This window comes from Lytechinus variegatus, chromosome 7 (assembly GCF_018143015.1).
Source record: "Lytechinus variegatus isolate NC3 chromosome 7, Lvar_3.0, whole genome shotgun sequence".
Lineage (NCBI taxonomy): Eukaryota > Metazoa > Echinodermata > Echinoidea > Temnopleuroida > Toxopneustidae > Lytechinus > Lytechinus variegatus.
Genome location: NC_054746.1, coordinates 19,537,380 through 19,564,299, shown reverse-complemented (window position 1 = coordinate 19,564,299; position 26,920 = coordinate 19,537,380). Strand labels below are relative to the sequence as shown.

The following is a 26,920-nucleotide window of genomic DNA, read 5'->3' as shown; positions in this document are numbered from 1 at the left end:
GATGAAGGAAAGAATGAAAACAATATTGAGAGATGAAAATGGAGAAAGATTTTTAAGTAAGAGAAGGAAAAGAATAATTGATTAATTGGTCATTATGTCTATAGGGGTTGGAAGATGGTGATATGGATTGAATGTACAAATAAGGAAGGGGGCAGCATACTTCTTCAAATTATATAATTTCTTACCAATATGTAATTTTCCACAAAATGATGCAAAAATACCCTTATCTAGAGATAATCTAATAATTAAGGTAATGCATATGGACAAATATTACAAAACAGGCTATAACGGACCATACAAAATAGAGCCTATGGCGGTTGCAATAACACTACTAAAAATGACAGACATTGATGATGAAAGTTCAATAAATGAAGGATAGGAAAGCTCAAAGAAAAATGTCAAAAGAAAGTAATATTTAAAACAAAAATAAAGTAGGAATTCTGAGAAGAGTAGAACAGGAAAGAATGATAATAATAAAAAAAAATAAAATATACTAAAGTCGACTAAAGTGTGATCATATAGACATATATATATATTCTGAATGTAGTATTTACTAAAAATACAACTGACTATGATTGAAATGAAAGCAGGAGAACAGAGAAAGTGCCCAAATTAACTTCGGGAATGAGAGAAGAAATCTTCTTTATTGAATATGATACAATGCCCACACAATGTTACTGCATGGGATCGGTAAGGTCAGAACTTAGAAAGTAGAGGGAAAGTTGAAAGGAGAAGATGTAGAGAGAAAATAAATCATGAGAGAAGAATAGAACTTGAAAAAATAAAACAATTTAAATAATGAAAAAAAAGTGGCGAATTACTAAATGGAAGGCCTCCGGAAAGCGTATAAAAGAAGTTAGAATTAGAAAAGAAAATAGAAGAAAAAAATAATCAAATAAATGAATACAGAAGTAAAGAATTTAGAGAGTGAGTGAAAGAGAGAAAGAAGAAGCAAACGACAAATGAAGAGGAGGTATTGAGGGGGGAGGGGTGAGAAAAAAAGACTCGGACGGGGAGCTATAGCTATAGAATGAAAACAGTAACAATCCGGAGAATATCCCACGAAGATATTATCTCCAATCAATAAAAAAAAGGTTTTCTCACTTATTCACTTTGACAGCGGGATTTTAGACTTTGCTTTATTAGCAGCGTGGCTTTTCTAGTACTCTCTGGCATCTGCATCTGCCACCACTCTGAAGAGCGTTTTGTTATATGAAATATCAAATATGTGAACAAAAGAAGTTTTGTATTGTCCGCAAATTTATTGCAAGCGCACAAAAAGACCATTCATGTGCAGAGTTGATGCCAATTTGAAACAAATGTTTATGAAAGTTTGGTAATAATTTTAAAGTGGAATTAACGATTTGGATACAAATTGCAAGTAATATATTCCAAAATATCCTAAGATATTCATCACCGACCAAACATTTATTTTCAGATCAAATAATTTGAATAAATAATTAGCGAGAAATCACAATATTGCAAAATGGCGGGGGATAACTCTTCGGATTGTTATTGTGGAGATATTCTCAAGCTACTTGATTTGAGTAAGTGACTTTATTTTATTTCAAAATGTTATCATTTTATGTGTGAAAAGGTGTATCTTACCATTTATTTACTGAAAAACGCGGAGATTTTATAAGGTATGTGAAAGCGAGGCCTACAAGTGTAGAACGGTTAACGTGACAATGCATGTGTGAGAGAAAAATTGTAGTCCCAGATATTGTAATCCATGTAAGTTGTTAACAAGATTTTAATATGTCATTGTAAGAATTGTTAATGCAAATGCCAATGCATTCTCTCATCCTGGTCCAGGCCAGATACAGAAGCAGACCCAATAGGGCCCAGCCATCCTATGTACAAGGTTATAAAGGCGTAGTACTGGGCTTTTGACCTTCATATTCATTGTCATAAGACATATTAAAAGTAAAACCAGCAAAACGTTGGTCATCATTCATTGTGTGGGAACTAGCCTGGATGGAGGCGTCTGGGGAGTAAAAGTCATCTATGGTTACTCCCCACTGACGCCTGGGATCCCAAGCTATATTCACCCACGTACGGGTACAAAACCTGAAACTTTCGCCCCCAAGATTTCTACTTTCCCTTTAAAACTAAAAGATCTAGGCCCTAGCCCAAAAAGATCTACATGGGGTGCAACATTTCTGCGATATTGATTTCATTTTTAAAGAAGAATTCATTAAAAAAACGAGACATTTGTTATGAAAAGATGGGAAGAGCTTACGGCCGTGTTTACGTCGCCATCTTGATTTCTTTGTCTTCCGCTTGGCGACAGCACGCAAATCGCGCGATTTGCGTCCTGTCTGTTTTAGGGCTAGATCTTTTAGAGGGAAAGTAGAAATCTCGGGGGCGAAAGTTTCAGGTTTTGTGCCCGTACGTGGGTGAATATAGCTTGGGATCCCAGGCGTCAGTGGGGAGTAACCATACGTAGAGTAGATGACTTTTACTCCCCAGATGCCTCCAGGCTAGTGGGAACCAATCTTCCAATCCAACTTCCAAGAAAGAATCCAAGACCAAGTTCCAAACAGACACGCCAGACAAACCGAAAATTGACCCAACAATGATTTAAATAATGAAACGTTGCTGTTGAGGCTTAAGTCAAAATTTCACACTTAATTTTTAGTCCACAGGCATGATGACAGGCCACAACTGGCAGCCATATACATGACATAAATTTTACGAGTCCGTCCCTCACGAGGTTTCCGGTAGTGCTGGTCGATATTTGATTCAGTTTAATATCGTTTGCAAGCATTGGCCAAAGCAAAGTATCGTCTATGTCATGTTGTATTGCCAGAGTCACCAGAAATGAAATAATAGCTTAATATTGTACCTGAATATTCTCGGCTTTAAAATGAAACATATATGACTCACAAGTGGTTCCTGACCCTCATTACAAAGAGAAAAATATTTGCTGGACACTACTGTATGGTATTGGTAAGGTCACATCCCCAATTCTAACTGGGTGTTGTGGCGTGCGCCTGTAATCCAAGCTGTGGGGAAGTTACAAATTGATGCAGAGGTTCGAGGTTCGAGCCCTGGTCACGTCTTTCAGATGGTGACGTTAAAGGTCGGTCCCAGACGTAAATAATATCTGATTGATACACGTCTGACAAAACTCAATACACACACACGCAGTCCCCCTTGTCTGCACACGCCTATCTACACAATTTCAGTAAAGGAAGATACACAACGACCACTTTCTTATACATAGAAATATATTTTAAAATGTGACTCAAAATGGTGGAAAATAATTGCTTTTGGGCATTCCATGAGATAGAATCAAATTGCAGCCTTTTTTGTCAAAATCCCTGAATCATGTGTAAAGTGAATGGGTGAGCAGACATGTGGCACCATTTTTTTGTTTATTCTGAAAATGACCGAGATTTTTCCTAGATTAAATTGTATATTACAAATTTTTATGAGATTTTTGGCAAACTGTTTCTATAAGAATATAAGGAAAATTATCAACAGATTTTTTTCTGAAATAAAAAGAAATTCAAGTTCAATCTTAACTTGGTGCGCAGATATGGGGCCCTTTCTTCATACCATAGGATGTTACTTTTCAGAGAACGGATAAAAGATGACAAGTCTATTGAAGCACACTTCAGACACTGTTGTACAAGGTGATTAAAAAAAATTAGAACTCTTCCAAATTATCCTAGAAGGAGTTGTTAAATGAGCTCCAAATTTGTCTCACTAATTAGGCACATCATGTTTATTACAAAGAAGTGTTGATGAAAGGTCTTATCTATTTTTGAAATTTATTCAAGTTCAAGATAAGGGGAATAGGAATACTTTGGTTTTCAGGAAGAACAAAAAGCAAAATCTTTAAAAACACAAGATGTGTCTACACGTAATTAAAACTGTCAGATCAATTATCCGGGTTTGTTTATTACATCCATTTTTGTATAGTTCAGAGAAAACAGTATACTCTTTGGAGAAATACAAAAAACTGGAATTGGACCATTTTACCAAAACCACTCTTATTGTCCTGAAAATAACACGTTGTGACTTTTTGTGGGCTTTGCGATTGCCATGCCTCATCACATATATTTGCTCATAATGAGCTGCAATTCTATTAGAGTAGGGAAGGGGAAAATTAAAGTTATATATTTATCTGTGCTTTACATCAAATGAAAAGGTTCATGAAACTTGGACATACATGTAAGGGTAATGAAGTATTACTGAACATCATGCCTGAGTCTCAGGTCACATAACCAAGGTCAAATGTCAATTGGGGTCAATGAACTCTGGCCATGTTACAGGTATTTGTTGAATTTCCATTGTAACTTGGAGCTTGAAGCCTCCATTGTAACTTGGAGCTAGTTCATAAGGCTTGAACATAAATCAAATATCACTGAACATTCCCTGTGAGTTTCCAGTGACATGACCAAGGTCAAAGATCATTTAAGGTCAATAAACTTTGGCCATGTTTGGGGGTAATTGTTAAATTGTCATAACTTTGATAGTTTATGTATCTAGTTCATGAAATGTAGACCTATAGGTAATCAAGTATCATTGCTCATCTAGTACTAGTCTTGGGTCATTTTATCAAGGTCAAATGTCATTCAGGCCAGGTTCAAATGTAATTTATGGTCAATGAACATAGTTCTTATATTGTTATATGAATTGTGTGGGTTTTTTTGTGAATTATTATTTTATCAAAGTCGGCACTGCTGATATATAATCGCGTAATGCAGGCAAGACTGCCAGTGGCACTCTACTTGTTGGTAAATAAATAGTGATTGTATTTTCATGATTAATAATATATTGTTGATATTGTGTTACTGCTAGAATTCAACATAATCATTTCAATTCAATTTAATTTATTAATAATTCATAAAATGCAAATTGTTGTTTCATCATGACTTTATTCAAGTTCAAAGACACTCATACAAAATATATACATGAAGAGACCAGGTCCATCGTTTCGATTCCAAACGGTTGGCAGGTCAGATGTTACATAGATTACAAAACAGGTAATACGTATACAAATATAAAATTGTTGAGAGTAACGTAAATGTAGGAATTAGTTAAAGCTGTCGTAGATACCACGTTGAAAAAAAAAACTTAATCGATTTCCTAAATTGAAAGTAAAATATGTAAAGTACATTGCCTTACGCAAAAAAAACATAGTCAAGTAAATCATCTTGGGCCCTTAGGGATGGTTACGGGTCCAAGTGACGTACCTCCCCCCAAGTTCGTTCTTTTCTTGCGTAGAATATCGAAAAAGAGGAGAGTATGGCGAGTTTAGAAAGAGTATGGAAGAATTTGGTTGGTTGGAAATTTGAGGTTGTTGTTCTGAGGAGTTTTTTAAGACGGTGTTTATTATTCCGGTCAACTAGGCCCCTTGTCCCGACTTCTACAGCGTAAAATGACACCATGTACCCCTTTTCCTTGATATCCCTGACGATCGATTCATACTTTGTGACTTTCCTTTGGTGTGCGTCATCAATGTTGGTTTCAAATGGGATTGTCAATTCGGTGATAATTATCTCTTTCTGATCTTCCCGTAAAATTACTAAATCTGGACGCAAAGTGGTTGTGAGAATGTGGGGAGGTATGGTGCCCCGGCAATTGAATGCCCTTCTAAATCCGTATAAATTTTCCCGTTGGTCAAATTTTCAAGAAATGCTTTGAGCATGAACCTCAAAATGTTATTATGACGCCACTCGTATCTCTCAAGGAAGACTGGGCAGTTTGAGAGTATATGATGGAGAGTGCCTGTGGTACCAGGACAGAATATACATTTATCATTTAGGCGTTTACCCCAGGTATGCAAGTTTGTGTAAGAGGGCAAAGAGTCAATACATGCATTCACAACAAAACTTAAAACTCGTTTTGGGAGATTATACATAATAGATTTCCAAGTTAGGTTTTCATTTTCCAGTAATAACAAGGAGGCAAATTTTCCCTGGACCAAGAGTGGCTCCACTCTATCAGACCAATATTTAACAGTGTCTTCCTCTATTATCTTCTTAACGGTTTTCTTCACAGTATGCCATGTACTGGTCTCAACATTGATAGCATTTTCAACTCTACGATGGGTTTCGTTACATTGTACGACAGTTGATTGTTTACGTGACCATTGTGACTCTCTTTCAATAGCAGAGTCAATCGCTTCATTAACTACTGAATTCGCTTTAACTCTCGATCTGCTAAAAGCGGTGGATTGGGATTGGCGGTAAATGTCGGATAATCTCGGGATATTGAGACCTTGAGGTAAGTGGACCATAGCAATGTTGGCACCTCGGGAAGGGATACCTAACCAAATTTTCAGGTATTTATCGGTTAGAACGTCGAGTTTATCTAAGTGGGTCTTTTGTAATGTATGAACTGTGAGCAAAAAGCGGATAGAATTGAGTAAGTATCGTGAGTAAATGGCAACTTTGAACTCAGGACGAAGAGATAATTCGTCTACTCTTTGGATTCTGTCAGTAATTTCCTTATGGACAAAATCATATACTTCAGATGGTTTGCCACTGAAACAGATATTTGATCCCAGAAATTTGTGCGGCTTTTCTCTGATTGAACGGATACTTTCTGTGCCGATTGAGAACTTGATTTCTTTCGGGGTACCTCCACAAATTGACAGACTGCAACATTTGGAAGGTTTTAATTTAAGTCCCATCGACGATGTGTATGAATGTAATTGATCAATTATCTTTTGATGTTGAACTTTATTATTGGTTATTAAATTAAAATCGTCGGCGTACGGAGTTGTTATGATCCTGGTGTCATTCAGGTCATATCCCAGACTATCTTTCATTTGACCGAGGTATTCAATGAGGGGGTTAAAACATGACAAGAAGATAATAGGTGAAAGGGGATCTCCCTGGAACACACCTTTTTTTAACATAAAAGTTTCAGATGACCATTTATTGCCTTTTACATTACCTTGCAATCTACCATATAAATTACAAATATACACTGACAGATTATTAGGCACATGAAATCGACGTAGGGAATGGGAAATTAGCTCGTGAGATACACTACCAAAAGCATCAGCTAAGTCAAAGAACGTGACATGTACAGTACGTTTCCTAGCTTTACTATGTGACATTATTTCATGAAGGACTTGATTGTGTTCCACGCAACCATTGATACCATTAATAAATGCCTTCTGAACATTATGGTCTATGTAATTATTTGTAGTTAGGTAGTCAACTAAACGATTTGCTAGTATTTGATGGAAAACTTTACTTACACAAGAAGTTAACGAGATCATTCTGAAATTTTCTGGTGCATTGGTATCCCCGCCCTTGTGTATGAGCGTTACTTGACAACGGGACCAGCTCTCAGGGGGGTCGTGTGTTTCGAGAAGAAGTTGAGAAAATAGGGTGGCCAAAAAATGATGAACACACGGGGTATTTTTTAACAAACCATACATAAGGCCGTCTGGCCCGGGAGCAGAAGATGCCTTCTTGGCATATAATACCGATTTCACTTGCTTAGGGGTAACCGGGGTTAAATCAAAATCATGGTTTGAATCATTAACATCAATATAGGGAAACCAATTACATCTATTAAAGTCAATCTGCTCTGTTTGAGAATATTTTCTTGGGTAGTACTCGTCCGCGATTTCTTTCGAGAAAGAAACGGTAGGCGTGGTTTTGTTAAAGTCTCCATTACATACTTGTTTCGAAAAGTTCCAAAAGTCATTTCTGTATCTTTTTTCTTGATAAGCTGCGGTCTTTTCGGCTTTTCTCTTGTCAGATCGCTTTTTCAGAAAAGATACTGCTTTAACGGCCGATCGGAAGTTTTTCCTGTCCTCGTTTGTGCCCTCTCTGCTGAATGCTTTTCGGCGAAGAGAGTTTTTTCTTTTCCGCGCATCGGCGAGGGTTTTTGGTTCATGCTGGACATATTCCTGGGAGTTGTTTTCTTGAACGAAGTCAGGTTGCGAAGCGAAGTAATCGAAGACGGTACGACTGAAAGAATCGGCGGCCTCCTTTGGGGTCTGGATACGATGATTTAAGTCCTCATGAATGGGAGTTATCCGTTCTTTCAATTCATTGTTCTTTTGCTGCCATTCATTTCTCACGTACTGCGGAATGATGAAGCGGGTGAAAGCTTCTGAATGGGCAATATGAACAATGAGTAGCCAAAAGCAGATATGCATTATACCGTGGGAACCCATTGGCTTACGATTGATGATCACGTGGTCAATTGGTGGCGCCAACTTTGATAACAGCTGAAAAGCCAGCGGACTGTAGACGATCGGCTAGTGAGGAAGGTCCCCAAGTCAACGTCTTGAACGCACGTTATGTTCGGTACAGTATTCGGATGAGAAATGTAAAATAATATGACATCGGTTCTCCAATAACGGCTGATAATATTTCAATATCAACGACTGCTAGAAATACTGAGTCACTCACCAAAACGATGATTACATTGACAGTGATGGTGGACGCGGCCAAATCTGGAATTTTAAGCAAAATTTGCAGCGGTGAAAAACCTTTTCCGAGATTGCCGTTGCGCCCTCTTGAATACATAGATATATACAATAAAATGTGTATGGGAATCACAACAAAAGCCTTTGGCTTGCTAAACAGTGATCCCCTTACATACAAAATGTACAATATGACATTGTAAATCAAGAACTTTATAAAAGAACAATCAAATCTACAATTGGTCAATTACAACCAGACTATGAGTTTGTGCACAGTCAGATTGCTTTTTTTTGCAAAACAAATAACCGCTTAATGTTTTTTAAATTATTACCAGACCAAACTATTCCACAGTAATTTAAATGCAGCAAGATTATGGCATTGTACATGTATAACTGTAAGGTTTTTAAAGACCTAACCGTCCAAAAAATGACAAATTTTTCGCATAATACCTACAGTATGTACATACCCATTTTCAAATGGATACAGAGATGCCAACCCTCCCGATTTCATCGGGAGGCTCCCGAAAATTCATCCCAACTCCCGCCCTTACGATTACCATCCTTATCCTCCCGAAATTACGATTTTTTTTAATTGATAAAATTGGATTGGAAGGACATGTATCGTCTGCTAACTTTAGCATGTAGTAACTCCATTACGTTCGCTGCTACTAAATTCTGTGTGTTAAAGGTAGACAAATAAGGAGCAGCGAAAAGCTGGTGCATGTGATATGCCCAACGGGAATCCACTGTGCACCAGGCCGGTAGGCCCGGCTAGCTTCGCGAGGCGTGTGCGCTCGCGGCCACTGGATTTGTCGAGTCGTGCGGTGGAATATCGGTGTGTGATTTTGGCGTATTGATGGGTTGATATTGACACGAAATGGCGGAAAATCAACAAAAGAAGACCAAGAAATGGTCTCAGAAGTATAAGACTGAATACAGTCTCCAGTACCTGTGTATTCGGAAGTCGGAAAGAGGAATTTACCATGCATTTTGCGCAACTTGCAGCGTGGACATTTCAGTTGAGTACGGAGGTCGTGATGATATTCGGAAGCACCGTTCGGGAGCCGGAGCAAACGGCATAGGCCAGTACCCTGTTGACTTTATTTCACCAAGCAAGGGACCAGCGCTGAGCTTTTCTGTACTGGATTTATAGTGGAACATAACCTACCTATAGCCGATAGTGATAATTCCTCCTTATTAATTATTATTGTTGAACAGGTACTTCTTTTGTCCTTTCATTTTTTTTACATGTAAGAATGCATATTTGATATTTTTTATGTTAAAAAAGTGGGAACAATTTTTATTTGAAAACATGTGAAATGCCCCAAAATAAGGGTCAGATTGCACCAGAGAGCATCTAGAAACCCAGAGCTTCCAGGGCCCTAAGGCGGGCCCTGGACCCCGGCCGCAAGGGTCGAGCGCTCCGCGCTCGAGATGTGCGCTACGCGCACATAATTTGGTGGCAGTTGCATATCCTCCCTAATTCTGATTTCCAAAAGTTGGCATCTCTGTGGATATTATTACCATGTTCTGTACAATTTAGTCTTTCGTCGATTATTAAACCTAAAAAGTTTATGCTGTAAACATTTTTGATTTCAGTATTATCTATTTTAATTGTTAAGCTGGACTTTTTTTTGATCAACGGAATAATAGGTAAAATTCATGTTAGTCATCAATTTATGTGCTTTAAGCCAATTTGCAACAGACAAAAGGTCATTATTAGCTAATTCAATCAATTTTAGTTCATTTTCATGTGACAATATAATATTAGTATCATCTGCATACAGTACAAATTTGATGTTTTTTTGAGAAATAGAATAGATAATACCAATACCATTAACAAATTAAAAACCACAAAGGACCTAGTATACTTCCTTGTTGGACAACTAGTCGGACAACGCATGTTATTGGCAAAATATTAGATAATTATTATTGTAAAAAGTAAACTTTTTGCGATCAGAAAGGTAGTTTTGAAACTAGTTATATGCAACACCTCTGACACTGTAATGTCTAAGCTTGTATAGTAGTATACTCTGGTCGGGTGAGTCAAAGGCTTTGCTGAGGTCAACAAAGATAGCCATAGGAATTTCTTTTGTGTCGTGAGAATGTATTATATGTTGTATAGTGTACACTAATGCCTGTTGGTCATATTGTGTTACTGCTATATATCAACATAATCATAAAACCTTTATCAAAAATTCAATATCTAATAATTTTGATGATATTGAACTATCACCAAGCACTACATGTACATGTATTTCCTAGACTGTTTGGGAAACCTCATGGGTAAGCATCATTACATTTCTCAGCAAATAATGACAATAATGTAACACCAAAGGCACAGGCATTGCAAACTTATTTGATTGTTTACACCTGACTATTAACTCAAAAAGCTCAGGGGAATACAGTGTACCTATCCGCTGGCCATATCTAACAAGTGGATGCCCCTCGTTATGCATGGTTGTCGGTGCAGAAGATTTTTTTTGGGGGGGGAGGGACATATCAATAGATGTCCCCACTCTCCCCCCCAAAAAGAAAATCCTCTGTGCAAATGCCCATGTTGTTTTGTGTTTGATGCAACGAGGTTCGTACTCTGCTTCTTTTTGTCTCTCGCTAGGGAATGTACACTGTACAATCGAGCCAGCTTCCGGGGCAATATGGGGGTCTTGCCTGTGCCATGTGCCGGTCATATAACATGAGTGAAGATTTAACATCTTGGCTAAAATACCAAATTTGGACATGGAGCAGATTGTATACAAAGAATTTTGTGTGTGATGAATGAATAGAATCAAATTTGCCACTCTCCAGTCTCCACCCAGATGAGGTGTTGTTATTTGGAGCATGTACCTGGTAGGAAGGAATTACTTAACTGCTGGAGCACCTGACCATGGCAACTATACTAATGTCAGGGTAATAGTATGCAGTGCTTGCAAATATTGTATTAGGCGCTACATAAATGTTGATATATGAATGTTGCTACAGTATATAAATATGTTGCATAAAATAAATTATTAATTTTGCGATCCCTTTTTGTTTTGGGGATCACATTGCTGAGAAATGTGACAAGACAACACCTTACATACAAAGGGAAACTAGTTGTAATGTGACAAAAAAGACCTACATGTATGTTCACTTGTTAGAGCCTTTAAATCCCCAATCATCCTATAGTAATCAGCATAGATCTGCCGTTCAGGAAGATCAGTTGTTTATTCTTCCATTGAATTTTTAATCTTGCCTACATTTATCCCATCTCATACCGACATACGTGTACGGTACGGTACACACATACGTGTATGTATGTTGGATGGGGGGTCGGATGTCCGGACATTTTACATTTTTGAAGCCTTTTTTTTCTTTGGATTACACTATAAATATGAATGCAATATTTGTAATCGTCTTTTATCTTGTTCTCTATAATATTTCCTAACATATTGTACTAAAGATTGATGAAACTTCACTTGTAAATTTTTCCAAATGACTTTCTAAATTGATCGTCCAGACACACAACAACTGGCAAAACTGGGTATACCCACTATCATGGAAATATCTGAAATCATCATGATTATATTTTAGTTTTTTCTTTGCTTTAGATTTCCTTTAACATTTTTCTTTTGACATTTAATTGGCTCAGGGCAACGGGCCAGTGGTAGTGCTGAGTTATTTTCCCCTTGATCTGTTGATTTTTGTCTCGCCTGCATACATGTAACAGAAGCGAAACAGGCGCTACATTTCCAAAGGCGGTCATAAACATGGAGTCTTTACCAAGGTTAAGTTTTGGAATATTATAACTACATTTAAGGGCTTATTTCATAAAACATAAAACAGCAGGATAATCAGGTAGCTGGTATTTTTTTCAGGTCACATGATCAAGGACAAAAGCCCTTAAGGTTCATGTCAAAGGTTTGATGAAATTCCATAAAAAAATAAGTTCTGGATATTAAACGATATTAATTAAATTTATAATGTCATACATGTATGCAAGCATAAATGCCATTGAAGATAAATTCCAGTTTTGGTAACGATCTCAAAATGACTTACAGAATCTAATATAATGACCACCCAAGTGTCTGTTTGTATGAATAAAAAAATATATGCCAAAGGATTCTGGGAGAAATTGTGTAATTGCTGAGAAATAAGCAAAATAAGCTTTTAAAAAATCTGGTCACTTCCGTCGGGTCTTTATTCCACCAATAATAATACACTGTCCCATGTGTGCCTATCTGTGTTGATGATCTTCAGCGGGAACATTTTTCAGCGTAGATTTCAACATTTCACAAAGTTCAGTTTATGTGACTGTACCAGATCTAGATCCTCGATGATATACTTACAATTAAGCCTGGTTTTACAGACTTTCTCATGAAATCAGTGTTTACTGCGACTACTGGCATTTCTCTTTAATGGCTCGATATGTCTAAAATATTTTTTCTTTATTATAGAAGTGGGTTTAAAATGATACATCTAATGGTAAAATGAATGCATTTGTGAGTAAAAATTTTTGTTGAGAAAATTGCAATTTAATTTGAATGGGGGAGCTTTCGTGGGATTTCCAATGGGTTGCTCACATGTAATTTATGGGGAAAAAATGTTCATGACCACCACTTGATTGGATCCTTATAACATAAATCTTAGTGATTGATTGATTGCATTGACCACAACATGAAGTCAATCATCAATAGTATGATCCGCCACTGAGCTTTATGTACAGTGTACTGGGCTCCTGAAGTGTGATTTGTGTCACCTTGAAATACTTGACTCATACATGAATAATTTCTACATAACACCTAAATTTGCCCCCTCTGCTAGTTCACCAGACACACAATCCCAATTGAATATCCCAGATGCATGCAGGAGTAATATAATTTCTTTAGCTAGTACCATACATAAAGACCAGCAGCCCAGCTTATTATCTCATCATCTCCTGTGTGTATTTTATCCCACATTGGCGTATGTAAAAAGCCATCTATTCATGCACACACAGACACTCAACCCTTGTCACCTTTCAGGGGGTACACAATTCCATTCATAAAATTTTGTATTGAACAAGTACCTGTATGTACTTTGAAATGTATCATGAAGTGTGTGTACAAATGTGTATTCTTGAAAGCACAGATGCAGTGCTTTGGAATAATCTGTGTATGATTCCTTCAGCAACATACACCAGACAGAAATATGATGAATGCTTTTCTACCTCCAAGTTTATAATGCAATCCATGTTGTTAATATCATACCACTGCTGTTTCTTTCTCAAGTGCTTTACCACTGCTATTTCTTTCTCAAGTGCATCAAATTAAACCAAACATCTAAATTTATTTGTTTGTTCTCTTTCTCTCAAATTGTATCAGACATGTTGGCCTGATAGTTTTTATACTGACTTTAATGTGGGATTTTGTTCATACATAAGCTTTGAATATAATTAATGTATATGCACATGTATGAAAGAGACTTCGGTCCTCATGGAAATTGCTGCAGCCCCAGAGGAAAAACTTTAGATTTCAGATACCCAACCCAATTAAAGGATTGTTTAACTTTGTGAGCAGCTAATGAAAAATGTGTACAAGTGCATGTATTAGAACTAATAAACCCTGAAAACAACCATTATTGAGAATGAAAAGCTAAAACTACAAGGCAAACCCCGATTTTGTTAATAGGCATCTTATAGACACTTAAATAGTACACATAAGTGTATGGGATGAAATTAAGATGGTGTTTCCGGTCACTTTATATTTCAATTTTTGAAGCACTAAATAATTATTTTCAAACACAGTTGTTTCTGGGCTTCATTTTCATAACATATCACAGACACAGGTGACAAGTGTGACCTTCTAGCTCAGATTTTTTAAAAGTCAAACCAATGTTAACCAATCACTTTAAAGTAAATCTACAATACATGTAGGCCTATTTACTGTCCCCAGGTTGAATGCAGTCTGAAACTGAAGGCTTCTTGTACAACTATTATGTAGGCCTCTTCTAAATCATGCATGTATCACTCTATAAAACCATCCAAAACATGGCAGGACTTTTTTTCTGACACAAATGATGTACGTGAATTGTGTTTGTATAAATTTCAAGATGACAAAATTCATCGAACAAATTATTACATTTCAGAATTTGAATAGTACAGTAGTTCAACCTGTTATTGAAATGAATGCTAAATTTTTCAAGATATTTGTTGTAATTTTTATTACTACTTTTCGTAGTCATCATCGTCACCATTGTCATTATCATCATCATCATTGTAATCATCAATTTCTATCATCACCCTAATTCATAATCTTCTTTATCATCATTGTTGAGCTTCTTCTTTATCTCTTTTTTACTCTTACTTTATCCACAGGCACTCATGAAAAGATTGAATTGCAAAAAGAACATGTATGGATTCTGTACAACTACACACAAGCCTTTCTCCACAGGTAAATATAACATTTACTACTTTTTTGTATTTATTCATAGAGTACATTTAGGGACTAATACCCCTTTCATAAACCCATCCTCCATTTATCCGCCTAAGAGTAATGCGGATAATTCAATAAAAATTGCATTCACAAACTCCGAAAATAATCCGCACTATTTGTTGCGAGTGCCTGACCTGAAAAAGGCGGATAATTGTAATGGCAACTGCACACACCCCCTCTGATGGGGTTGTGTTGGAAAAGGGTGACCTTGTGACAGCACCATGACAATTATCCGCATTTCATTGGAAATGCGTTCATATAGTCAAAATCTGGTCCTGATGCCGCTATTATGCAGGTAATTGCAGCATGGAAATAATGCTGATAGCTGATTTTACGACCAAATTATGCGGATTTATGAAAAGGTTATAAGCCTATTATCGAGCTAAAGCGGGGGTAATAATAGCAGCGCTTTGTATCCTCTGGCAAAAAGCGCTTTATAAAACCAGCTATTATTATTATTATGAATATGAATAACTTTCTGATTGTGTTTCACTTCTCATAGAGTTGTGATTGATTTAAATCAAAATGCAATTTTTCATTATGGGCTGGCTTAATAAGATAACATACATATCGGTGCATGAGGGATGCCTGTAGAAATTACAGAACATACCCATATGTGCAAGAAAAAAGGTCTCTTTTGACATGGAAATTTATGATTAGGCCTATATTTTCAGCATTGAACAATATAAAAATATATTCAGGCTTTGAGAAAGTATAATGGGAATTACATGTATTTATCCAAAGTTGGTCTGGCAACTCAGTCCAACTGATGATTATTCATTCCCACTATGCTTTTTAAGGAAATGCCAAATATATTTGTTTTATATCCTAAACTAGAACCAAAATCTATGCGCTGAGCTTTCAGAGTTCGGTTACTTGCGTTGAATGACCTACTTTTCCCTAAGCCACCGTACTCAGCGAATTAGTGCCTGCGCCGACGCATCGCCGGACTTGCCTGGGAGAGACAGCTCGCTGACCGGTGCGTCCGAGAGATTAGCTGAATGTCCAGTTTTCTTGAATACTGACGTCAGAAAAAAGAATATTGGTATGGCAAAAAATGTATCAAGGTCTGACATCACGCAACATCATAGAATGTATTTGGTCACATGATGCTGTTTGAACCAATCACTATACAGGCTTTAATCTTTGTAGGATATAAAAGATACGATGTATCTTTTAAGAGCTTAGCATTGTGTAATCCAAGCTGAAGAACGTGAGGGAAGTTGCAAATTGGGTTAGAGGTTCAAATCACCAAGACTAACGATTTGCCATTATGGTAACACCGTGGAAACCTTGATTTTGATTGGCTACTAAGCCTGGTTACCATGGTACTTACCATGACTGCAAGTCCTTTATTGAAATTGGCCCTGGTCAAGTTTTTTTTTTATGGTGATGTTAAATGGTCATTCTCAAGCATATGTAGTCACCTCTGATTGATGCACATCTGTATAAAAACTTGGTTACATTTGCATACTCACACGCACATACACATGGGGAAAGTGTGTATAGATTTTTGTACAAAATGAAATTTGATTTTATAGCTTTGCATTAAAAAAATTATTTAGCGTATGATACATGATTACATAGTCCTGAATGGTTTAATTTGGCTGGCCTGTTTAGTTAGCATAGCTTAGCAGGCATTTGAATGAAAATCCCTTGTTATACAGATTCAAGAAGTGACATCATTAGAATACCATCATACCCCCTGTTTTAGTCATAATTCACAGAAACTCGCAGAAACTTTAATGGAAAGAGCTGTATTACGCTATTTTTTGCAAAAAGGAGTTAAATCAACTTTTTATTTTGAGAGAAAAGTGTATTTGATTGTATCAAGTTTTTCACAGGCATCTAATGTATGAATGAACCAAATAAATGCAGTTTTGGTTTTCTGATTGGTCTTGGAGAGCTATGCCTACTGCAGGCCTTAATCATTATTGCTAAGGCACAGCCACTTTTCCGAAGGGCACAATTCTATGTTGCAATGCAGATGGGAAAATCAAAAGGGCACGAGTCTCCAAAGCCTATGAGGTGGGTATCAATAGGTGGTTACAATCCTTGAAGTTCGTCAGTTCTAGGTATTTCCTGATCGGGAAATTTGTCCTGATCAGAAAATACTAGGTAATTTTGGCAGTGTGAAAGAAAATTACTCATAATATCCCAGATAGAAAAAACCTGCTAGGTGGGATTGGAGTTTCAAGCTACACTGCAATCTTCAATTCTAAAGATTCTTGCAGTATTGTAGTACCTGGGACTGGCAGGTGCAATACACCAGGTGAACACCCTACTTTTTTATGAATAGTGTATTGGTTTAACATGCACAGGTTGCGACTCTCTTATACACGGGACCAACATTTGCGTCTTTCGGATGGACGGAGTGTTTTCCAAAATTTGCATTCACACCTGCACTGAACACAGCGGTGAGGCACGCTAACACACAACGCTAGTAGATTTTTTTTTGCTTGACTTCAAATGCCTACGATCTTATCCGGAACAGGCGCTCTAACCGACTGAGCTATGCTGCCTCCCTAGGTACTTGTTTTAAATGTTTCACTGGGATATTTCCAAGGCCGTAGGTATTTTGGCAGTGTGAAAGCAAATTACGAGAACTTTCTTAGTTAGACACGGGTGCTGTGGGTTGCTGCTGAGCTAGCAATTTTGAATCTCACGCCTTGCCTGCTTATCAGACCATACTACGCATGCTCAAAACTTCAGGAACTTTTCCCCGAAGGGTATGTTTCAGGTCGGTTTGAATGCAGGAATCTATTTTTCAGCCTGAAAATAGTTCTAGTTAACAGGGATCCTTGTGATCGAGGTGGTTTTGAAACGACCTAATGCCATTCAATAGGCCATCCACAGCCAAGGATTTTGATAACCTTTGTTTAATTCATTAATCCATGCCTTGCTACTGGAATAATTCCTTGAAAACGGTGTAGTATTATACACTCAACTATTATTGAGACATGAATTTCCCATCGTAAATATCTCTATTACAGGCCACTTAATCTATTAAACCAAGCCAATTCCTGTCATGCATTAAGGTTTGTAAAAGGTATGATCTTGGCAAAAAGTTTCTTAACTACTTTAGGTATAAGTAGGAAGCTGGAAAGTCAGTGTTTCAAGATGGATTGTGTCACTGATTTTCACTGACAAACTTGCTTTCAGGAATGATCAGATACAAAGTTTTCAGTAGCTTGTAGCAAAGCTGAAACAAAAACATGGAATGATTTTCAGGAACCTCATGTAAACAACCGAACAGATCAGGGGAATGAGGGATGTTCTTGCAGCTTGATGTTGTCTGTTAGCTTCTATAGGCGGTGCTGCACCATCCCGAGTTTGCTCAATCTCGAGATTTTAGTGCGATCGGCCATCTTCGCGATTAATCTCGAGATTCAAGAAACCCCGTCTCCACCATCGCAAGAAGAGCGATTCCTGCTCGAGCGAGGCATCGATGCATTAATGGTCTGACGCCGTGATAAATAATCCCGAGTGCGTCTGCACCTACGAATTAGCACGATAATTTGTAAAATAGCGTGCTTATTTTGCAAATAATCCTAAGTTGACTTGGGATTGCAATCTCGAGATTAATCCTACGAACTAGCGCGATAATTGCGTCTCCATTGCAAACAATCTCGAGATTCTTCAGATCGGGATAATTTGCCAGATCAGAAATAGCGCGCTAATTTGAAAACTCGGGATGGTGCAGACGGCCCTTATGAAAAATTTGATTACATTTTATCAGATGTAAGAATTTCAGTAGCTTGCAACAGCTGTTGATGAAAGAACAAAATAATGGATAAATCAATGTCTTTGTAAGAACACCAGTTCCCCTTATATCAACAATCCATATTCTTCAAAAGTGGATCTAGTGCCTATTGGTAAGTAGCTCCGAGAGCAAGATGCAGTATCATACAGGATTAGGGGGAAAAAGTGTCGGGAGCTTATTAGCTTGCATCATCATTAGCACAGTGCAGACACGGAGCATTAGAAGGGGCTTTCCTGCAAAACAACATATCCGTCGATGCCTGGAATGGCATTTATTTCGTTAGAAAAATTGACTTCCTGCCAGTAACTTTGATTTCCTGTCTGGTTCCTGGTGCTTTTGTACTTACGTAGTTCTATGATTTTTTATTTAGACCAAATATTTTTTACACACAGAACGATAAGGATACAAAACAAACTTGAACATGACATTGGTCTGTGAAAAAAGTAGAGCTCACCTACAATAACATTAAGGAGTGTACACATTAGTTTTCTTAGATTTCAAAGGAGAATCAAATATCTAGAAATAAAATATTAAATACAAAATAAAAACATTGAGGAATTTTGCCTCAAGAAAGCTGAAAAAAATTATTCATGACTTTAAAAGCTGTTACAGACAATCTAATTTGCAATCAACATTGTTTTTCTTTTCAAAACATACTATTACATGTTGGTCTATAGTTTTACTGATTTATTTTAATGATCATTTTAAAATTTCATAAGGTCATTTTCATCTGTAGTAGTTGTGGAGGTCAGTGGTATAGGTGTGAACATTTTGTAAATAAAGCAGTGTTATTTTAAGTCTGAAACTGAAATGGATTGGGGAAAATGGATACATCCTAAAAGCCTTGAACTTGTTGCATTTCTGGGTCTAGAGGCCTGGCTGAGACATTCGGCAGGGTGCTAATTTCATTAGCCAAAGACGATCAAGAGATCCGTAAAGAGACAATGAGGAAGTATGTAATTGTGTCACCTACTGCTCTAACTGTTTGATTCCATTATATGTGCATCATGATGAATAATCCAAAACATCCAGAAGATGAATTAGGATGGAGGGAGTGAGAGAGAGTTACATATATATAGAGAGAGAATAAGAGAGACAGAGAAGAGAGACAGAGATAGAGAGGGAGGGGGATGAAGACGGAGGCAAGCTACGTATTGTAGAGTAGAGAGAAGGAAGGGGGGGGATGTTTGAAGAAGGGCAGACGAGAAACAAGTGGTGGTGTGAGGGGTGTAGAAATAGGATGACATATTTTTATAAAAGTCTCGTTGAAATGAGGCAAATGCCGTCAGTCAAGAATACATGTATTTACTTTATCAGAACCATTAAGTTTAAAAGGACATCAGCATGACTCTTGTTTTATATATTTAAACTGTCAATCAAATTTGCTTAGAGTTCAAGAATCAGTCACTTTCATAAAAACACAAGATATGGGTGAAGATTTTATAAAGTCATTAAAGGTCACCGAAACAGGACTCCATACAGTTGTTAAGCACTTAAAAGAATTTTCGGACCAGACTCATGTGAAAACTGGCAATACCTGATATTTTTTTTAGTGTGAAAACTACTCTGATCTACCCCGATCAGAAAATAGCAGGTATTGTTGCCAGTGTGGAAGCTAATCTCCCTGAAAAAATATTCCCTATTGGTGGTTACTGTTCAAAATTACCACAACTTTGTAGGTTGTGAGTATTAAAAGCAAATTACAAGAATTTTTGTCCCATCACAGTGAGGGCGTGTGGGCTGCTGGCTGGCATGAGAGGTTAGAGAGCATTTCAAATATATTTGAAAGGACTTGTTGGATGTACATGTCTATGTAATCAATTCTATAGCCGTGACTGCTAATCAGGCCGTACTTGTGCTTGCTCAACTTCAAGACTTTACCCTGGAAGGGTCTATTTTTTTGGTTTGATATATGTATGAATGCCAACAATAAGTATTGAGTATTTTGAGGCATGAACATATATTTTCTGTGGTTTTATGTTATTCTCATAATTTTATGATTATTTTTCATAATTTTACAATTATTTGGTGATTGTTTGGTGATCAAGTGGATCTGAAAGCACCTGGACACATGTTCTGATGTGATTCAAGTATCATTGGACTGCAAATTTAAAATAAGTTTATTATTTCCACGGAAATGCACCATAAATGGCAAACCGTGTAAAACATTTACAATCAATTGTAAATATTAATCTTCCCTGTTCCTGTCACTGGTCCCTATGATTGTATCATTTAACCAATTCTATCATTTTCTTTTCCAGGCAATGCAATTGTGTCTTCAAGGAATATAAGAACTTTGAGCAGCTGAATAGCTTGGTTCAGCTCGTCCTCCGACTTGCAATTAATATCATCTCCTCGTGGCACCAATCAAGGGAGAACGATGAAGAAGAGCGGAGAAAAGGACAAGAAGACAAGACAGAGGATCCAGAAAAGGAGGTCAGCGAGACTGACCCTGGAGCGTCCTGCAAAGAGGACAACACAGAACTGCCTATTGCAGAGGACACTGTCAAAGACAAGTGTGATGATAGTGTGAAAGACAAAGAAAAGAGCAGTGATGGAACAATTGAAGATGGAAAAACCGGTGATGTGAAACAGAAGGAGGAGGAAAGGAAAGATGGTAATGAAGAGGGCATGGAGGAAGAGAAGGGTGTTAACACCACTGAGGATGGGGATGATGTTCCGAGGGATGGTGAGAAGAAGGCGTCCAGGTGTAGAACACCGGAGGAGAGCAACCGTCGGGCGGAAGATGAGGATTGGACGCAGGAGGAGAAGGAGAGGTTATTGCATCTTGTTGCCAAAGTTTTTCACATGACCTTCCCATTGTATTCAGCACATAAACAGTACTACCATGGTGTCACAGATGTAAGTATGATACTTTGTACAATGCTATCACAAGGCTCCACATTAACTTTTTTTGGTGGTGGCCCATTCGGGCCACCAAAACCTTCAAATAATTTTTTTTGGTGGCCCACTAATAAAGTTTGGTGGCCCGAAAAATATAAAGAAAAACATTAATTAAAAATGAATAAAACAAACTGAAATATTCTGCAATCACTAACACGTACCACTATTCTTTGTACATCTTGTATATAAATCGTGCTTGCTGTTATTTTACTTTGCATAAAACAAAAGAAAAAAACAAAGAACAGGTCATAAAAAAAATTTGAGAAAAACAAAAGAAAATTTAAGAAAAATAAATAAAACAAAATTATCAAAAAATGGGGAAAATTATTATTATTCAGTAGAAACATGTTCTTTAATCAGGTATTTTCAATGGGAAGGGGTATAAATGGTTTAATCACTGAAAAAAAATGAAAGAAAAAAATAAAATGGCAAAAGTTATCTGGAAAAAACAGTGAGACAATTCCTTCCCTATATTTGACAAAATGATGGAAAAAAAATCACATGTCATATCAATGAAATGCCTTCCCAAAGTATTTACTTCCTTAAGAGTGGTTTAAGAAGTCATTTGTAAACAAGAAAGAAAGAGCGGCCTATTTATTTTTGGCTCAAAGAGACACAGCTTCGAAATAAACCAAATATCAACATACATACAAATGCACATATGGGACTGTGATGTACTCACCTATGTGTATTAATGCATTTGGAAATCGGTCTTTTTGAGTCAAAAGAGAGGTCATAATTCCTCCTTTTAATGCTTGCAATTAATCAGGTTTCAGTAATATGGACTGTAGAAGGGCATTTCATTGGTGTAAAATGTGACTTTGACGTAGATTTCCAAAGTTCTGGGGAAGATTTCTTAGCAGTAACATTTCGTATCGCAGCTCCCTGGGTCTGAATAGTCTGCTCGTGCACAGCTAGCTGAATTGGTTTCATGCATGCAAAGCTCAGCCAGACAGCCGGCGCGGCCGGCCGAATAATAGTTACTGTATGCTAGCGGTAGGCCTACATACTGTCATGACTATACCATCTTTGTGTGTGTGTATTTGTGTGTAGATTAACAAAAAAGGCGCATGACGAATTGGCTTGCAATTTTAACTGTAGAAGGTTGATAAATGCATGCAAAATCGGGAGAAAAATTGCGCTACTTTGAAAATTATTGGTTGCCCGATTCGGGCCACCAAAACTTAACATTTTTTCAATAATGGTTGCCCGAGATGAATTTTTGGTGGCCCCGGGCCACCGGGCCACCGCTAATGTCGAGCCTTGCTATCAGAAAGTCCCTACCAATGACTTGCAAGTACCTAGCTACCCAGTTAGGGGTGTGCAGTTGTATCATAGATAAATGCAATATAAGTTGAACAAGTGTATGTAAGATCATAATATTTTGGCAATTGCAAATCATTGATTGTAATGAATACACATACAACAAGTGCACACAGTATAATATTTTTTAGAAAACTGATAAAAATGTAAATATCTCTTTCCGTTTAACAGGAGCTGTCACCACAAGAATCAGAAGCACTGGGAAACTACTGTGACACAAATGTAAGTTATGTTATTGTCTAAAGGGAATGTTGCAAGGAAATGACCTGTTATCAGTGGCAAAAATTGGTTGCAAATTATAGAACAAATTTAAGTGGAGTGAATGAATTCAATCCTTTATGGTAATTAGCAGAGCTGTGAGTGTTCACATATGTTGACTGAATTGCACTAAAACTCCAAGTTGTGTGAGGCATATAATGCATCAATACATTGGTCAGATCACGCTCATATGTACATGTATGCTGTCCTTTATTCAAAGATGCCCCTTTGTGAAACAGCCCCAAAAATCAGTTGCAAGAGTAAAAATTGGTTTTGGTACCTACAGTTGCTTGCAAAAAATCATAGATATGAGGTCTACCATTAAAATATACCTTATTGTATAAAATAGTTAATTCATTGTATAGGCATTGAAACATTTGTTTGGTACAGGTGCAGGAATTGAGGGGAATTTTTTTTTCATGATTGTCAGTTGAAGTTGAAATTTACATTGTTTGTGTCTTTTCTCTTTTTCTCAGGATTTAGATGTCAGTCTCCACCTATTGCGGAATGTATGTTTCTTCTGTGACAGCAATGGATTGGTGAAGATGAGGCAGTGTTTCCAACAATCTACTCCTGAGACACTGCCATTCTCCTCAGCGCATGCAATGTTCACTGTCGTTACTAATGTAAGATGTAACTTCTTCCTTCCTACTTTCAAATGAATCGCAGTAATCATTTATAAATTACTACATTTTTGTCTCACCTGCACAGCAGGGTGAGACTGTAGGTGCTGCTTTTCCGACGGGGCCGTAATCAACATTGAAATCTTAGCCAAGGTTTTTGAAATGTCAACATAACATAGAAAGTATACACACCTATTCCATACACACTCATTACATCATCTTGCATCATGTTCAGGTCACATGATCATGGTCAATGAACTTTGTCTATGTTGAGGTATCAACATTAAATCTTAACCAAGATAAGTTTTGAAATGTCATCATAACTTTTAAAGTATAAGGGCTTAAGTGATAAAAATTTCATAAGGCTTATCAGGCATCTGCAAATGAACAGATGTGATTTCACGTCTCTTTTTCCAAGATGTCAATGAACTTAGTGAACTTTGGATTTTATCATTCAATGAATGCTTGTTCTTTCCTCTCTTTTTGAAATATCATTCATCATACATGTAGTTGTTTTTAAAGTCAGTACTGCTGCTAGATGGATTTCTAATGCAGGCATGACTTTCAGAGTTGGTCCACTTTTTATATTGTTTGTAAACTTTTTTTATTTGTATATTTATAATTAAAAAATGTTTGTCTAAGCATTTTTTTGGGGGAAGGAGGGGGGGGGGGCTGTAATGATAAGTGTTTAGTATAACTTAAGAATCGGGGTCCTAAACTTTATGCTGTTTGTAGAGTTATCCTTTACTTACAAAAAATATAAATTTGTCAGCAAAATATAATTTTGCTGACATTGTCTTACTTTCAACTTGTATGTTTAGTTCAAAATATATATATTTTTGTTACATTTTTTAGGAAGTTCTCTCATTTCCAATTACACATTTGGAGTAAAATGATATGAATGACTCTTATTGACTATTCTGAAGGGATAAAACAATGAAAATTGCACTATTCTTATTTAGAACTTTTCCAAGTAGGAAAACACTCTAATTTATAATTGTAGGTCTCTGGTTAGATATTTTTCTTTACATAAAGACCTACATATCTTAATACTAGGCCTACTACCTCTCTCCCTCTATCTTTCTCTTCCAGTTTTGATTCCTGATTAAATATAGTTCATTATTCAAGTAATAGCATGATTTTGAGGAATGTGCGAGGGTTGTGAAACCTGTTACGCCCGTTTCATCACTCTATGCTGTTCTATTTTAGGAAATGGTTTCACATGCAGCACTTTCAATCTACTGTATGTATTTGAGATGGACGTAAAAAAAAGAAGTTATTATTTTGATAATTTTACATCATTTTGCCTAACTGGGTCGTTACATAGTCATTTTTCTATGTTAACCTAATAAGTTCCAACCCAAACCCCATGCTACTTAGAGGTTATATATTTGCATATGATGCAAAACTTCAGTTAATACAAGATTTCTACAACATATTGTTGGACGTGATATCAAAAAAGCACTCTTTTTTGTTTTTTGTCATTTTCATGTGGTATGTACTTGTATGTGTAAGGCTCTGTAGCAAATTAGAGCTGCATGTGTGTTCAATTGTTCAATATGTTGTAAGATAATCCATGATAAAAAATACCATCAGTTGTAAAATCTGAATATTATATCAAATTTTTTTAATCAATATTATGTATCAGGACTGTATTTGAATAGAAATACATTCAGATTCATATTTCTTTAAGCTGGACTCTTAATGAAGAGTCATTAGTTTTTTTTTCCTTTCTTTTAAGTTATGTCACATGTTCTTTTACAACTGAATTAGCAAATTGGTTATGTGGCTGTAATATGGGCTCAGATATATTCTACTGTCTGACACATCTAAAAGAGCTACATGTACATGTATGCTCAGTTATGAATTAATGAATTATTTTGATGATTGCAATATTTTATATTTACTTTTAAGAAATTTAGATCTATTATAAACACTGCATGTACCATTAAATTCCCCCTAAATGTAAAGGGTGTAATCTTTTGATGAAAGGGTTTGAGGAATATGTCCTTAAGTTTCATAACTTAAGCGTGTTATAATAACAAATACAACATTTCTTTAACAAATTTATCATTAGCCAATGGAAGGATTTTCGTAGCTTTTAACTGTTATTGCAAATTTGTGATTGTAACAAGTTTTATGAAACGGGGCCCCTGGTCTCCATTTTCCTACAATTGGTGACTATTGGTAACCTCTTTGACAAAATCAAATTGATGAGTGATTATGCAGTGAAGGGCAAAATGGACACTTTGTGAAAGTGACGAGCAATTAAGGGTCATTTTTGCAAAATTCCTTTCTAGTTCATGTTCAAGTGCTGCAGTGTAAAACATTCTTTCACACTTATCCAACCTTTCTTTTTTTTTTATTCTTTCGAAGTCGAGTGAGTGCATTCTATGTGGAAATCAGTGATGTTCTTCCATTTGAAATTAGAAGCAATCTGACTTTACTGAAATTTTAAGAAAATTACACATGCTAATGAAATGTGTTGTCAATTTGCTACATGTAGCAAACAAATGAGGTAATATCATAATGGCTGAGCAAACATGCTTGAAATTATCAGAAATGGTAATATTGTATTGAAATGACTCTTGTGACTGTACTTCTACATAACTCGATAGGTCAATCTCATTTCGACACAGCAGTTAGATGATAGGTGTAAGAAAACTCTTGCCAACTTATTTTTCAGAAAAGCAGTTGATTTTATGGTTGATTACTAAATTTCCAGTTTATTTCCTTTGTTATCTTTATTTTTTTCTAACATATGCTCTTTATATTAGTCATTCTATCTGGTACAAAATATAAACATTTTTTCTTTGAATCCATTTCAAAAGGATAATTTTGTTATTGTATATGCTGTGCTACAAAAATTGCCGGAGATTTTTGTAACCACGCCATGAGATTTTTTAAATATATCTGTTATTACAAGTAAAAATTTTTCATGTTTTGTGAAAAATGAGGTGAATGTACAAATTCTTATTTACTTGTAAGTGTGGAAAGACTGTAGAATAGTGTTGATCTGTGTTTATTGGATGAAGTAGATACTAACTGATTAGTGCTGCGATATCATGGTTATTTCCATTTCTGTTTAATAAATTGGATGGTTTCATTTATGCAGCATAAAAAAAATGGACACAAATTTTTATTTGTGGGACCAGTCATAAATCAAGGGAAATCTGCTTCATAATGTGGG

General features: G+C 36.5%; 1 protein-coding gene across 2 annotated transcripts in view; it reads left to right on the top strand.

Moving 5' to 3' along the window:
- Positions 1-1,468: 1,468 nt before the first annotated feature.
- Positions 1,469-26,920, top strand: part of LOC121418670 (ubiquitin carboxyl-terminal hydrolase 34-like) — an 87,491-nt gene continuing 62,039 nt past the window's right edge. For both annotated transcript variants that reach the window (XM_041612654.1, XM_041612652.1), the window contains exons 1-5: positions 1,469-1,547; positions 14,742-14,817; positions 20,884-21,484; positions 23,021-23,071; positions 23,584-23,733. In XM_041612654.1, coding sequence (XP_041468588.1) covers positions 1,487-1,547; positions 14,742-14,817; positions 20,884-21,484; positions 23,021-23,071; positions 23,584-23,733 — 939 coding nt within the window. In that variant the 5' untranslated portion in view covers positions 1,469-1,486. The remainder of the gene's footprint in view (positions 1,548-14,741; positions 14,818-20,883; positions 21,485-23,020; positions 23,072-23,583; positions 23,734-26,920) is intronic.